Below are 17,126 nucleotides of genomic sequence, written 5' to 3'. Positions count from 1 at the left end.
CAGTCAACAGTCGTCATCAGAGCTGCCCTGCGCTGAACTGCCGGAGTGGCCAGACTGCGCTGAACTGCCGGAGTGGCCAGACTGCGCTGAACTGCCGGAGTGGCCAGACTGCGCTGAACTGCCGGAGTGGCCAGACTGCGCTGAACTGCCGGAGTGGCCAGACTGCGCTGAACTGCCGGAGTGGCCAGACTGCCCCGAACTGCCGGAGTGGCCAGACTGCCCCGAACTGCCGGAGTGGCCAGACTGCCCCGAACTGCCGGAGTGGCCAGACTGCCGGAGTGGCCAGACTGCCCCGAACTGCCGGAGTGGCCAGACTGCCCCGAACTGCCGGAGTGGCCAGACTGCCCCGAACTGCCGGAGTGGCCAGACTGCCCCGAACTGCCGGAGTGGCCAGACTGCCCCGAACTGCCGGAGTGGCCAGACTGCCCCGAACTGCCGGAGTGGCCAGACTGCCCCGAACTGCCGGAGTGGCCAGACTGCCCCGAACTGCCGGAGTGGCCAGACTGCCCCGAACTGCCGGAGTGGCCAGACTGCCCCGAACTGCCAGACGGTCCAGACTGCCCCGAACTGCCAGACGGTCCAGACTGCCCCGAGTTGCCAGACGGTCCAGACTGCCCCGAGTTGCCAGACGGTCCAGACTGCCCCGAGTTGCCAGACGGTCCAGACTGCCCCGAGTAGCCGGACGGTCCAGACTGCCCCGAGTTGCCAGACTGCCCAGACTGCCCCGAGTTGCCAGACTGCCCAGACTGTCCCGAGTTGCCAGACTGTCCCGAGCTGCCAGACTGCCCAGACTGTCCCGAGCTGCCAGACTGCCCCGACAGCCTGGAACGGCCTGAGCCGGAGCCACCTCCAGAAATAGGTGGGTTGGGGAGGGGGGGTGTCGCACAGTGCCGTCGTTGACGGCAGCCACCCTCCCTTCCCTCCCTTTAGAAAAGGGGATTTTTTTTTTGGTGTTGCTTGGGGTTATTTTTGGTTAAGGTGCTTCTGGGGTAGCACCTTTAAGGGGGGGGTACCGTCACGTCCTGGCCAGTATAAGGTTAATTGTTTTTGTTGTTTGTTCAGGACGTGGCAGAGGGTATTTGTTTTATGTGGTTCGGGGTGGTGTGTTTGTGTAAAGGGTGTTTGATTTAGTATTTCCGGGTTTTTGGTTGATGGTCTATGTGTTTGTGTGTTTCTATGTTTGGTTAATTGGGGTTGGGACTCTCAGTTGAAGGCAGGTGTTGTCTATCTGCCTTTGATTGAGAGTTCCATATATTAGGGTGTGTTTGTGTGTGTGATTTGTGGGTGATTGTTCTGTGTTGAGCTTTGCTTTGCCAGACTGTTTGTTAGTTGTTCGTTTTTCGGTTTTGTTATTTTGTATGTTCATTTTTGAAGATAATTAAAAATCAAGATGAGCGTTCACCTACCTGCTGCGTTTTGGTCCTCATTCACTGACGACAACCGTGACAGTTATGCTCAGTAATCTAGGCTGAGTGTGTGTAATTTTGGGCGGTGGAGTTTTATGTCAGACGGTAGGTTCTAAATATGGGTTGGAGAAGAGGTTCTGTGTCTTCCTGGTTTATTTAGACTCCGGTCACTGTTACTACAGACATCTGCATGAATGTGGGTGTGGTGGGGGAAAAAACGCAAACAGACAGTGACTACTACTCCTTACTTGTGTGACCTTGTCTGAGACCTAATGACTTGAATTAGCTCCCCGAGTCACAAACGGACAGCGTTTGAAACACACTGTACTCCTAGGTAACAAAGATAGTGAACAATGCTCACTTGATGAGTAACCTTGCTTGAGACCTGAAGACTTCTATTTGCTCCCGGAGCTAATGCCCAGTTTTTGGCTCAGATCGCTAAACAGTCTTGTGGTACACTACCATGATTGCAAGTGTCATGCCCTTGAGAATATGGACGGATCACTCAAAAAAATAAATGACTTAGAAATTTCACCAGACAACGACAACATGTTCATCAGCTTTTCCTTTCAGAATGTGCCGATTTACATTTTGTTATTAAAGGTTTTGAGTCCCTCAAAATATCACTCAATCCACACAAAATAAAAAATCCTAACAAATACATGATTGTCTAATAGGAAAATAATAATGAGCAAAGCCTTTTGTTCAAGAAATTCTTAACATTCCCCAAAATAACAAGTCCTAACCCTTATGTGATTGTTTCATACTGAGGAATTGCATGAATTAATTTCTCAGACAGAACCATCTGAATTGAACCAATCAATATCTGACCAGACTGAATACAGAGCACCAGTTTGCAAGAGAGTGTTTGGGCAAGATAAAATTCTGCAGCGGAATATGAAAATGGTCCTGATGTTACATCTTAGCCACACTGATATGTAGGATGATGATGATGATTGTGTTGAATGCTTCACTTATAACCAGTGCTATATAGTGGGATGTGTGTGTGTGTGTGTGTGTGTGTGTGTGTGTGTGTGTGTGTGTGTGTGTGTGTCGAGCAAGAGAAAAGGTGTCAGAAAGACTAAATTCATCCACAGACAGAATGCATTCACTTTAATCATTGCAAACTTTAAACATGGTGGCCCTTTGAAAAATTGTGTTCATAAACAAAACGGATATTGATCTGTGATTTGTGTGCTCACACACATCTGTTTAGACTGCAGCCCAAATAAAGGCTTCACAGAGTTCAAGTAACAGACACATCTCAGCATCAACTGTTCAGAGGAGACGGCGTGAATCAAGCCTTCATGGTCTATTTGCTGCAAAGAAACCACTACTAAAGGACACCAATAAGAAGAGACTTGCTTGGGCCAAGAAACATGAGCAATGGACATTAGACCAGTGGAAATCTCAAAATTCAAGATTTTGGTTCCAACCGCCGTGTCTTTGTGAGATGCAGAGTAGGTGAACGGATGTACTCCACGTGTGTGGTTCCCGCCATGAAGCATGGAGGAGGAGGTGTGATAGTGGGGGGGTGCTTTCCTGGTGACACTGTCAGTGATTTATTTAGAATTCAAGGCACACTTAACCAGCATGGCTATCAGAGCATTTTGCAGCAATACACCATCCCATCTAGTTTGCGCTTAGAGGGACTGTCATTTGTTTTTCAACAGGACAATGACCCAAAATTTTACGAAGAAGGAGAGTTATGGAGTGCTGCATCAGATGACCTGGCCTCCACAATCCCCCGGCCTCAACCCAACTGAATTGGTTTGGGATGAGTTGGATCGCAGAGTGAAGGAAAAGCAGCCAACAAGTGTTCAGCATATGTGGGAACTCCTTCAAGACTGTTGGAAAAGCATTCCAGGTGAAGCTGGTTGAGAGCATGCAAAGCTGTCATCAAGGCAAAGTGTGGCTCCTTTGAAGAATCTCAAATATAAAATATATGTTGATTTCTTTAACACTTGTTTTGTTTACTACATGATTCCATATGTGTTATTTCATAGTTTTGTCTTCACTATTATTCTACAATGTAGAAAATAGTAAAAATAAAGAAAGACTCTTGAATGAATCGGTGTGTCCAAACTTTTGACTGGTACTGTATGATTGGTTATCTGTTTCCTATAATCAGACCCATGTTGTGTGGGATGCCAAAGACCAATGTAATAACGCTCCATTGATTAGTGCTTCTGATCTTTAGCACTGGGCATACAGTGTGGCAGGGGCATCATATGGCAGGGGCATCATGCACCTAATAAATCTGAGGAGGCACAAAGTATGTGAGGATGGCTGAAGCGTGGTCCGTAGGGGCGCTAGGCTCCCCGTCCGTAAGTTGGAGAATTTAGCATTTTTCAAACACGTGAAATAGCCTTTTCCTGCTATCTACAGCCATAATCGTTATGCTTAGTTCTATGTAAAAAAAAAAAATCTGCAGATTTGTCTGCATATCGAAGCATACCTCTTGAGCTCTCTCCTTCTGACTGGTGGTTATTTTCTTAAAGAAACAAAATATGCTTCTCTGCTAAAATCTGGATAAAAGATTCAAAGGAATTTGAGTGTTATTTGTACATTTAGTTATTGATTGCTTTTTTAAAGTCTACCAACCTTGCCAGCAGGCATGTCAGCTAAGATAGACAAGCTAGCTACTCTAACTAGATTGATTGCCTAAAATGGCTTCTTGGTATCTATTTATGAGGTTGGGAAATTGTGAAACCATCTGGGCTAGCTAAAGCCAACTTCCTAAAATTGCTAAGTCGCTAGTAGTATTACAGAAGGAAAACAAATGTGTAATTCCAATTTGTGTGATTATAATATGTTTTTTTTTACAGGACAATTCTGAGGGAGCACGTACCCCTGTGCCATTATGGGCATGACGCCTCTGTACTGCTATGCAGTGTCACATCCTGTAATGCTCATCATAAGTGTGTATTTTAACGTCATGTTTTGTCTCTTATTTCCTCCACAGAAGAGAGTGTTGTCGGATGCCCTGCTCTACAACGGGATCAAGCAGGGGAACGGGAAGTGGACCTTCATTAGGGGAGGTGGAAGAAGATCTATGGACAAGAGCAACCCCATCCAATGAACACAGCACACACACCAACACCCCAGCGTATACTGCCTGCTTTGACTCCAGATGTTACAACAACAACGCAAGAAAACACAGGAATTGACATTGCCAAACCCTAATTTGCTGTTTAAAAGTATAACTCCAGTCCCATGCTCCAGTCCAAATTCTGACACCACACCCTCCAATATCCCGCCACATACACTTTCATTCTCTGCCTGTATCTTCGGACTCAACGTAAAGTGACCACTCCAGATGTACACTAATATAGCATCAAAGAAAATAAACTGTTATTCTCCCCAGCTTTTACTCTCACTCAAAGCCTTTCAAATAAGAGGCAGTTATTGTCAATCAGCTAGCAGCTTTCACTGCAGTACTTCCTATATCCCTGCCAGGGCCAGAGGAACTCTGAGGACAGTGACACATCATGTTGCCTTTCACCCACTTAATATAACGTAACCAGACATGTCCTACGTGTGCAAATACAGAGCCTGACCCAGCCCAAAACAACCCACCATAACCATACACCCCCAACACAGGCCAGAACAACACAGCCTTATTGGATCTTATACTTGTGTGAAACAGTGTTGTGTAAGACAGGCAACAAGTCTGCAATGACATACAGAGCCCAACAGAGCCCAACACAACATCTTGTTGCACAGACACTGTGAATACTGTAGAGAACGAAAAACCATTCTTTATGAAAGAGAAAATAGTGAACCGTATCATAGAGAAACTGAAATGACATTTAACCGTATAATTTGTTTTATGTCTAAGTATTTGGGTCGAGACATAGACTTTTTATATTGCTGGAATCTGAATGGAAACAGAAACACAGACCTTAAAATACATGGTGTTTGTTTAGATTTGAGAGACCGTAACTGACCTTGACAGAGACTGTTTGTTTCACATTCCCAAAGGTAAATAGCTCTTTATTGCTTCTTTGTATATATTTTTGTTTTGTCCTCAGATGACAGTTCTGTACTGAAATGACCTACTGAAATTGTCCCTCAGTCTGGAGAATGATTTGAGATGAGAATGGGCTTGAAACAAGCTGTGGTAAATGACATGGTTTTATTGTAGCATCTCCTCGTCTGCATAAGCCTAATTTGATTAAATGTTTTTGTGCGTCTGTGTGTTATGGAAATTTTACCTGAATAGAAATACATTTAGCAATTTTTGCTCTATTCATTGGTTAATCTTCACCTTTTATCCCCGCCAAAAGTGTTCCTTCATGTTAGCAGAGATTTCAGAAACTCAAACAAATAGCTAATTTCCAAGATGAGTGAGGCTCTTAACCCTTAACATTGACACAAGTAAGATTAATTATGCTTTTCAAGTGGTTTTGTCCGCACACATACGCGCACGCACACACGGTCATTTCACACAGTCCAAGAGCTACTGTCAATACAATGTTTGGGAGGTTAGGTTGGTGAGGTGAGATGTTTTCCCTCTCAAGGTGCAGGGGGAAATGACAAAGCTGTTTCCTTTGTTTGGACAAGGCTCCGTGAGAACGTAGTTCAAGGCTAGAGGCGAGGTGTTGCATGTGTCTCCAAGGTGAGAGAAGAGGTGTCACTAGGTGTGGTGCGACACAGTCACGGTAGGGGGTGTTACTAGGAAACGAGGTGATGAAGCCTGAAATATCCCATTCACTTCCCATGACCTCACAACAGGACATGCTATCCCACACAACACTTCACTGGACTCCAGTGCATTTCACCACATGTTTATATAAAAATGTTAATAGCCACGCATTGTGGAGTTTTCATTTAGCCTTCTCTTATCTGTAAAATACCAGACTACTGGTCAAATAATTGATTGGTCAGATCAGATGATTATTCCAAAAATGACTGGTGCATATCTTGTTCAATTACACTCTGCATTTATTTCCCCTGGGATTTCATACAACATGTTATAATAAACAGAGTGTAGACTATATGGAACATGGGATAGACCTAAATGGCACCCTATTCCCTATGTAGTGCACTATTTTTAAATAGTGCCCTTATGGCCCTGGTCAAACGTATTGTACTAGGGAATTAGGGTGCCATTTGGGAAACACACACTGTCTTGGGCCTGTCAAGGTGATCCATCATAGCTGCTGCTGACCTGTTAATTTCTTGTTTATTAAGCAGAGTTGAGGCTGGAGCTCTTCCCAAGGATATACACATCACACATACTGTATGGGAGTTGTCTGCCTGGCTGTGTCAGTGAATCTGCACCCATTGACATCAACCATTGTTTCTCTACTCTGAGAAAGGAACCGTAATAGATAAACACAGCCAATTATTTTGGCACAGAGTTTTGTCTTCTTCATAATGAACTCTAACCCCTGAAGTCGGGGGCATAATCTATCATGGGTCTCTCTGCTGTGTGTCCCCAAGTAGGAAAAATCACTCAAGTTGTTCTACAGCAAGACGAAACAAATAGCAACTGATTTGTCCCCCCCCCCAAAAAAAAATGCAGGGGGCTTATTTGTGCTGTTTGGCTGGGAATTCGAAATCCACGTTTCCTGGTTGTTAGATGGCAAATCGTATGTCTAGCTATCGGATCTTCAAGTATTTTGATAATTTTCCATTCCTGTTTTATATAAAGTAGTGTCAAGACTTGTCATGGTTCCAGATATACCCTAAGTGCATGGGAGAATGTCAGATTATGTTTAGTTGAAGGCAAATCTTCCGTACTGTATGTGGACATCAATTCTCTTCCACACACACACACACACACTTTCATAACCCAAGGTAACACTAAGCGAACTGGGTCATGACTCATGTTCAGGCCTAATGTCTGCTATGTAGTGTTGTGTTTGTGTCTCTGTAACCTACATCTCACATCTCAATGGGATCTCTCTTCCATATCTCGTGGTTTCCATTTAGCTCTACTATGTCTCTGTTATCAATGCAGTGTCACAGAGGACCCAGGGGAAATAAGGATGCCCTTCTTATTGTTTCCTACATCGGCAGACAGAGGCTGCGTCCCAAATTGCACCCTATTTCCTATATGGTACACTACTTTTGACCAGGACCCATAGGGAATATGTTGCCATTTGGGACACAGCCTGAGAGGTAGCTAGTTAAACCATATGGGACATGCTCCACATCCCCTCAGAAGCAGGCACCTCAAATTCATTTCCTATCATAGATTAGATTGGCGTCTGTGATGTTATTGTCTTCTGACAGGTGGTGTCACTCCAACAGGACGCAAAGTCAATGCGCTATCTGGTGTAAGACAATGTTGTGATGTTGGTTAATGCATGTCTTGAACAGTCTTTTTGATGTGATTTGATGCATCTCTTTTGTGTATCTCAACTCAGTGGCATTAAAGGCAAAGGCAGGTTTGAGTCAGGTTGATGTACAAAAGAGTACATTTCGTCAGAACAAACGTGATTCAGTTCAAGTTTTTCAGAATAAGTGTATTCTTTCGTTAAAAGGGCAGTACAGTCAAAAACATGATTTCCCTATGTTTTATATACACTGAGTATACCAAACATCAGGAACACCTTCCTAATATTGAGTTGCACCACCAGTCCCCCCTTTTGCCCTCAGAACAGCCAGGCGGTATAAGTTAATACACAAATAACAAAGAGGGTTTTCCCTCCTCTCTGCCGATAACAGCTAGTTTTCAGGTTACACATCCCTCCCATTAGGCTCCTCCAATTAGACCCCTCTCTCAAACCACTCCCAGACAGTCCTAGCAAAAATCTTGCTTGAGAAATGGCATTTTGCTAACAACCTATTTTTGTTTCTTTTTTACCATTTTAATTGAAAACAATCAAAGTAAGGTACATAATTATTGTTACCCATAAATGATTTCATATTGACATAAAAACACCTGCATTAGAGCTTTAATTTGTGAACAGAGATACTCCTGCATATTACACCTATTGTATAAAAGAAATGTAGACATATAAACAATGGCGGTTAGAACACACACTTAACTGTTGCCTGTACCAGATGGGGGAGGTCAAGTGAGTCTGGGGCGGCATCCTAAATGGCCCCCTATTCCCTATAGCCCATAGGGATCTGGGCTAAAAGTAGTGCACTATGTAGGGAATATGGTGCTAGTTGAGACGCACCCTGGGTTCTATTAAATCTGTTTCTAAATCGAGAATGTACGGTTGAGAAAGGAAGAAAGTCCAAAACAAAAAAAGTGGGTAGCCTTTAGGGCATTGGCTCTGTTGGAAAGTGGAACCATATGGTAGGAAGCAACGTCCTTGTTCAGTCATCCAAACCAACAAATACAGCCGTTTGGTGTGGTGACTCCTTCCAGACTGGAGTCAAATGCTTTAGTGTATTTCTGGTTTAGAGCACTTTCAAGGAAAGAGATGGATATGATTTTTTGGCTGTGCTTAATGTGTTTAATTTACATTTCAATTTGGTTCTGATGATGTAAAAGATGAATGATTGCATACAAATTCATAGTCTAAGCAGAAATGATTCCAAAGAGCACTATTGTCTGTTGTCCGTGTAATGCCGTATGGATTGCTCTTAACATTGAATGGAATACTATTCAAATATTTTCCTCACAACTTCTATGGTAATCACTCATTCAACTTGGTGAGAGTCATCTGACAGATGTAAACAAAGATGGTTGTCATCAGAGATTAAGGTTGGAAAATTGGGATAACTTTCCCAAATTTTCCAGGTTTTACAGAAATCCCGGTTGGAGAATCCCTAGATTCCCAGTTTATTCCCTCCTTACTCTAGGAATCTTCCAACCAGGATTTCTGGTAACCTGGGAATTTTAGGAGTTACCAGAATTGTGCAGTCCTAATTGAGATGACCTCATCAAAGTAAAGAGTTATTTTTTAGAAAAAGTGCCTATTAGTTGGTGTAGCCTAATACTGTAATGTTTTGTGGTCAGAGGGTAATATTTCACGTTGTGGTATATTCAGACCACACTCCAGTTTGATCCTCCTCCGGTAGTGGTGAGTTTGTAGTCTGTATCCATGCCCAGGAGACACTGGCTGTGTCTTAAATGACACCCTACCTTTTATGGTGCACTACTTTTGACCAGCACCCATAGGGCTCTGGCCAAAAGTAGTGCACTACATAGAGAATAGGGTGTCATTTTGCAACCACTGTAAAACATTGGTTCCAGTCCTCCCAGTCACACTGTCTGAGGTTAAAGCTTCTCTGAAGAGTCTGTTGGATTTGGTACTGTTAATACACCCCTGTAAACTGCACCACTTTGCTGAAAGAGAGTTCTCAACATGTGCACCCCCCCTTCCTCCTCCTTTTCCTCTGACTTCACAATAGAATAAGTAAATGGATGTCATATCATTGAAACCTGTTTTCATCTCAATTGTTGATGGATGGTAGAGAGCTTCTGGGGGCTTAAGCAAATGAGACGTGTGTGAAATTGAGTCTGAGAAAAGCTTGATCTGCATCATTCCTTCTCCTACAGTACATCTATCTCCATTTGGATCCCAGAGCAGAAAGGTCAGCTTTGAGAGAGAGAGAGGCCAGGCCCTCTGTCGTCAGCTCCAGTAGTTTTAGATTGTAGACAGTGATCCAAATGATGGATTACATGGCATCACATTTGGCATTTAAACTGGCCTAAATATTCCTATATGCCTAAGATAGGCTACTTGCTTCACTATTGTTTTTGGAGTCATATTCAACAATAATTTAGCGTTGCCGAGTTGGACATTATGCAGGCAGACAGATATGGTCATACCACTGATTACAGCCCTAAGCACTAATCCTAAAATATAATGAAAAAACAACACTTTTCATTTAATTCTTTGAGGTGGAAGCCAGACTAGCCTCAGAGCAGTGGTCAGTGGAATGATTCTGTCTCCCGCTGTGTCCTCTGTCTTATAGAAGTTACCTTATTCATGTATACTACACTGCACAACTCAGGACATTACTTCATTGTCAAGAAGAAGCATTTCAAGCAGATTACATGTCTGGTAAAAGAAAACCCATTTGTATTGTGGCTTGATTAGGTGGCAAGAAAACTACAATAAACCAAATTACATTCTGTCAGGAGCGCTGTCAAAACCAAACGGGAGCCTATGGTGCCGCTACGTACAGTGACACATCTCACACCTTCCCTCGACAGTTCTTAGATGTTTCACTCTTTCTTTAAAGAATCGATTAAAGACGCTTATGTCATCCTTTGACACATACACTACTATCCAATCTTGTCTTTTATAAAACAATATTTACTCTATCTAACATTACTGTTGCCAGCTACAAACTACCATATTAATACTCAGATCAGGGATTAATTTACTCACTGATTTTATGACTGTCTGCATTGTCGTTTCTTTTCATTATCTACAATATAAAGGTTGAGCATGGTTCATTTCTCTGGCCCCCTCTGGCCTGGACACCACATCGGTTATACTGTCATCTCGATGCAGTCTACTGTCATGAAGATGTATGTATCTCTCTCTCTCTCGCTCGCTCTCTCTCTCTCTCTCTCTCATATATGTAGTGGTCTGGTTACTAATTATTTATGATGTCATTAGCCACACGGGGAAATGACTCAGGGAACTTTAAACACTCCATCAGAGGAGGGGGAGGTGTTTTGGTATCTCTGACCTAATTCAGAGTTTTCTTTAAGTGGATTCTGTATCCCAATGTCAACCAGGTACAACTTCATGATGCCCCGTCCATTTGAGCCAGTTCCTGATCGAACATGATTGTTTTCCTCCTTCCACCCATTCACAAACAAGCAAAACATTGTTAATATGAATTACATTTGCCAAAACTATTAATAGAGTCTATTGATGCACCAGTGCATCAATCTAAGTAACACAATAAAATACAATTTGCATGGGCACCGCATCCGCCTATGTAGTCCTTCCGCATCTGCGGTTCAAAGTGGCAGAGCAACAGCGCTGTTTGTCAAACCAGGAGACATCACGAAAATCAGTCTTCTCACAAAAACGAATATGACCACTCTATAGAAAGGGGAAGAGTCTCACGGACACGATGGTGTTCTCCGTTTTGCTCTACGATCCACACAAGCCCTACAAGACTCGTCTGACGTCGGTAATGCTGATGTGTCAACTTAGGTCTGTAGCGTCCAAACTGTTTGGGCTACAAACTAATATGACCCCACTTTAGAATAGTTGGCACGCCCCCCCCCCCCCCAAATGAGGCAAAGGTGTGCATTCGGACCATGTGGACACCTCCGAGCGGTCAGTTAGGCTGTTTTGGAGTGTTTATCTGTCAAGAAAAAAAGAGAAAAACACAAGTAATGTCCTCCCCCCCTTCTAAAACCAAAGTTGCGCCTCTGCATTTATGAATGTATTATTCAACGTGTTTCTATTGGCTATAGTAGTAAAAGCCAAATTCAATATTTTATAAAAAAAATTGGGATACCTAAAGGGGTCCTAAAATTCTAAATCAAATATCTAAATGATCCATGGTATGACCTTCTTAAAACAATTGCATATGTCAACTTAGACTTTTAAGAATTAAATAACTTGGATAGAATTTAAAAGAAAAAAAATTGAAACATTTGTTTTCACGAAGTATAATATTTTCATGAAGTATAAACACTCGGAACGCCAACCTTTTATAGCATTAGCATTCTCATACAATTTGACTGGGTGGGTTAGCTAGTTAGCAAATTAATCTGTTTATAATGGTTGTTATCCATACAGGCTGTAGGCCTATCCCTTTTCAATCAAAGATCTATGCTTGAAATTACAATGTTGTTAGACACAGAATATCAACGACAAAAGACAGAACTGGTGCCAAAATGTGTATATGAACATTAAGATAATTGTTGTTCTACAAAGCTAACTAGCTAACAAAGGTTTACATTTTTCAGTAATTTTTCTCAACATTAAATTAACATATCTTTAAAATTCTGTGCACATTATGTCAGAGTTTTTACAAATGTAATTCATATTTAACTTCTTATGGATGGTGGCAGTATTGAGTCGCTTGGATGACTGACGTGCCCAGAGTAAACTGCCTCCTACTCACTCCCAGAAACTAAGATATGCATATTATTAGTAGATTTGGATAGAAAACACTCTGGAGTTTCTAAAACTGTTTGAATGATGTCTGTGAGTATAACAGAACTCATATGGCAGGCAAAAACCTGAGAAAAAAATCCAACCAGGAAGTGATTTGTAGTTCTTCTATCTAATCCTTGTTCAAACTACAGTGTCTGTGGGGTCATTTTGCACTTCCTAAGGCTTCCATTGGCTGCCAACAGCCTTTAGAAACGTGTTTCATGCGTCACCTGTTACTGGGCAGAGAATAGGAGCTCAGTCTATCAGTGGACTGCCTGGGACCAGTGAGTTGTTTACTGCGCGGCCACGTTTGGTGCGCCGCTCATTCTTTTTCTTCTGAAATGAATACGCTATTGTCCGGTTGGAATATTATCGACGTTTTATGTTAAAAACACCCGAAGGATTGATTGTAAACATCGTTTGACATGTTTCTACGAACATTAATGGAACTATTTGTCATGATTGTCGTCTGGAATGGAGGACCAAAACGCAGCAGGAATGTGGATGCTCATCTTGTAGTTTATTTTAACTCAAAAAGAACACCAAAATAACAAACAAAAGAACGGCCGATCAACAAAACAGTCTTGTCATGTATAGACACACAAAACAAGAGACAATCTCCCACAAACACTAAACCAAACACATACCCATATATAGGACTCTCAATCAGAGGCAACGAGAAAGCACCTGCCTCCAATTGAGAGTCCAACCCCCCATTAACCTAAACATAGACATACAACCAACTAGACTAAACATAGAAATACATAAACAAGGAACAGTGCCCAAAAACCCCCGGAATACATAAATCAAATACCCTTCACCAAAAACACCACCCCGAACCACATAAAACAAATACCCTCTGCCACGTCCTGACCAAACTACAATAACAAATAACCCTTATACTGGTCAGGACGTGACACTATTTGACTTTTTGTCTCTTATTTTACGCTCACTCGTTATGCCTTTGCATAGTGATCTGTACGCACGAACAAAACTGAGGTATTTATACATAAATATGGAGTATTTCGAACAAAAATAACATTTCTTGTGGAAGTAGGAGTCCTGATAGTGCAAGATCAGCAAAGGTAAGGGAATATTTATAATACTAATTCTGAGTTTAGTTGACTCCAGAACTTTGCTGGTATCTGTATAGCTTGCTTTGATGGTTGAGCTCTGTACTCAGAATATTGACAAATGTGCTTTCGCCGAAAAGCTATTTTAAAATCTGACAGAGCGGTTACATTAAGGAGTAGTATATCTATAATTCTTTCAATAACTGTTGTAAATGTTATCAACATTTATGATGAGTATTTTTGTAAATTGATGTGCTACTTCACCGGACGTTTTGGTGGGAATACATTTTCTGAACATCACGCGCCAATGTAAAATGGGGTTTATGGATATAAATATGAACTTTATCGAACAAAACATACATGTATTTTGTAACATTGAGTCCTGGGAGTGTCATCTGATGAAGATCATCAAAGGTTCGTAATTAATTTTAGCTGACTTTCTGGTTTTTGTGATGCCTCTGCTTGCTTGGAAAATGGCTGTGTGGTTTTTCTTGTTTAGGTGCTGTCCTAACATAATCTAATGTTTTGCTGTCGCCGTAAAGCTTTTTTGAAATCGGACACTGTGGTTAGATTAAGGAGAATCTTTAAAATGGTGTATAATACTTGTATGTTTGAGAAATGTTAATTTTGAGATTTTTGTTGTTTTGAATTTGCCGCCGTGCACTTTCACTGGCTGTCGTCATATCCATCCCGCTAATGGGATTCAAGCCATAACAGGTTTTAACAATGTTTTGCTTATTTGCGAATGGGCCGGAAGTAGGAAAATAATCACAACAAATTGAATGCACCCTTTTTGCCAGGCGTCATAAAGGTGAATTATGTGAATATGATTGTTTTATATTTGCCTCAGTTAAGGTGGGAGATTCTAAGTAGGGGAGAATGGGGTAAGTTGAACCAAAGGGGTAAGTTGAGCTGCACTTGTTTCTAGGAAACCATACACAAAATTAATAACTTGACCAAAATATTTAGGAAGATGTCATCATTTCATGGAGTCTGTGAACAAAGAAACCACATGGAAAAAGTGGTATTTGTATTTTGTATTTAGTAGGGATCCCCATTAGCCTAGACAGCTGCCCTGAGGAATTCCTGATTCTACCTGGATTATGTTGGAGAGGCTTCCATTAAAGAACACCCTCTGTGTTCTGTTAAACAGGTAACTCTTTATCCACAATATAGCACGGGGTGTAAAGCCATAACACATATGTTTTTCCAACAGCAGACTATGATCGATAATGTAAAAAGCTGCACTGAAGTCAAACTAAACAGCCCGAACAATCTTTTTATCATAATTTTCTCTCAGCCGATCATCAGTCATTTGTGTAAGCTTGTTGAATGTCCTTCCCTATAAGTGTCCTGAAAGTCTGTTGTCAATTAGTTTACTGTAAAATAGCATTGTATCTGGTCAAACACAATTCTTTCCAAAAGCTTACTAAGGGTTGGTAACAGGCTGATTGGTCAGCTATTTGAGCCAGGAAAGGGGGCTTTACTATTCTTCGGTAGCGGATTTACTTTTGCTTCCCTCCAGGCCTGAGGGCACACACTTTCTAGTAGGCTTAAATTGAAGATATGGCAAATAGGAGTGGCAATATCGTCCGCTATTATCCTCAGTAAGTTGTCAGACCCCGGTGGCTTGTCATTGTTGATAGACAACAACAAAAAATGTCAACTCTTCCACACTCACTTTACAGAATTTGAAATTACAATGCTTGTCTTTCATCATTTGATCAGTTATACTTGGATGTGTAGTGTCAGTGTTTGTTGCTGGTATGTCATGCCTAAGTGTGCTAATCTTGCCAATGAAAAAACCATTAAGGTAATTGACAATATCAGTGGGTTTTGTGATGAATGAGCCATCTAATTCAATGAATGATGGAGCTGAGTTTGCCTTTTTGCCCAACATTTCATTTAAGGTGCTTCAGAGCTTTTTACTATCATTCTTTATATAATTTATCTTTGTTTCATGGTATAGTTTCTTCTTTTTACTCAGTTTAGTCACAATTTCTCAATTTGCAGTAAGTTTGCCAATCGGTTGTGCAGCCAGACTTATTTGCCATTCCTTTAGCCTCATCCCTCTCAACCATACAATTTTTCAATTCCTCATCAATCCACAGGGATTTAACAGTTTTTACAGTCATTTTCTTAATGGGTGCATGCTTATTAGTAACTGGAATAAGCAATTTCATACATTTCTCAAATGCACTGTCTGGTTGCTCCTCATTACACACCACATACCAACAAATATCACAACAAAACTTATTGTATGACCTATACGCAATATTAGTCCCAGCCTTTGGAACTTTGGTTTTCATAGATATGGCTAATATATATTGTGATCACTACATCCGATGGATCTGGATACTGCTTTCAAGCTAATTTCTGCAGCATTCATAAAGATCTGATTAATACATGTTGATCATTTAATTCCTGTGCTGTTTGTAACTACCCTGGTAGGCTGACTGATAACCTGAACCGGATTGCAGGCACTGGTTACAGTTTGAAGCTTTTTCTTGAGTAGGCAGCTTAATGAAAGCCAGTCAATATTTAAATCACCCAGAAAATATACCTCTCTGTTGATAAGCATTTCACACATTATCCAGATACTGACTGTCAGCACTTGCTGGTCTATAGCAGCTTCCCACTAGAATGGGCTTTAGGTGAAGCAGATGAACCTGTAGCCATATTACTTCAACTGTATTTAACATGAGATCCTCTCTAAGCTTTACAGGAATGTGGTTCTGAATTTAAACAGCAACACCTCCACAATTGGCATTTCTGCTCTTCTGTAAATGTTATAACCATGTATTGCTACCACTGTATCATCATAGCTATTATCTAAGTACGTTTCAGAGATACAATGTGAATGTCATCTATTACTAGCAAGTTATTAATTCCATGAACCTTGCTTCTTAAGCTACATATGTTAACGTGGGCTATTTTTGCACTTTTCTGGGATGCTTAGCAGAAGTAGACATGCTCATGTTATTTATGTTAGTGCAGGGTTAGCTGCACACAGTGGACTTCCTACTAGGGCACAATGCCTCAGTGCTAACAGAATAACTCTGGTTCATAGGCACATGATTACTGCATACAATAGCTGTAGGATCAGCAGCGGCATTCAGGGCAGTTAGAGGGACATAAATTAGGTTACTTACATTGTGTCTACCAACGCCCCTGTTATAATGTATTTTTGCTGAAACATTATGACAACACAGCAACACAATGGTAAGGATTAACTGAGCTGGGCTTGGGCCATTGATAAGTCATTGTCTCAATGCAGCCTTATAATGCTGTGAATGGATCCAGGAACATCCTCTTTATAAAGTTCCAGGTCTCCGGCAGCCTCTGGAACTGCCAGTCTGCAGCCAACAAGGCTGAGTTCATCTCAGCCTATGCTACCCTCCAGTCCCTAGACTTCCTGGCGCTGACGGAAACATGGATTACCACAGATAACACTGCTACTCCTACTGCTCTCTCTTCGTCTGCCCACGTGTTCTCGCATACCCCGAGAGCATCTGGCCAGCGGGGTGGTGGCCCTGGAATCCTCATCTCTCCCAAGTGGACATTCTCTCTTTCTCCCCTGACCCATCTGTCTATCTCCTCAT

At 41.7% G+C, this 17,126-nt stretch overlaps 1 protein-coding gene across 3 annotated transcripts in view; it reads left to right on the top strand.

The window, feature by feature from the left end:
• The window catches only part of cnbd1 (cyclic nucleotide binding domain containing 1), a 71,819-nt gene extending 66,217 nt beyond the window's left edge, over nt 1-5,602 (top strand). For 2 of the 3 annotated variants that reach the window (XM_014157435.2, XM_045702129.1), the window contains one exon: nt 4,372-5,602. In XM_014157435.2, coding sequence (XP_014012910.1) covers nt 4,372-4,488 — 117 coding nt within the window. In that variant the 3' untranslated portion in view covers nt 4,489-5,602. The remainder of the gene's footprint in view (nt 1-4,371) is intronic. The other variant, XM_014157436.2, reaches the window with a different exon arrangement.
• Nucleotides 5,603-17,126: the final 11,524 nt, after the last annotated feature.

This window comes from Salmo salar, chromosome ssa19, assembly GCF_905237065.1.
Source record: "Salmo salar chromosome ssa19, Ssal_v3.1, whole genome shotgun sequence".
Lineage (NCBI taxonomy): Eukaryota > Metazoa > Chordata > Actinopteri > Salmoniformes > Salmonidae > Salmo > Salmo salar.
Note: the sequence above shows the minus strand (reverse complement) of the source record. Positions and strands in the feature narration are given on the sequence as shown.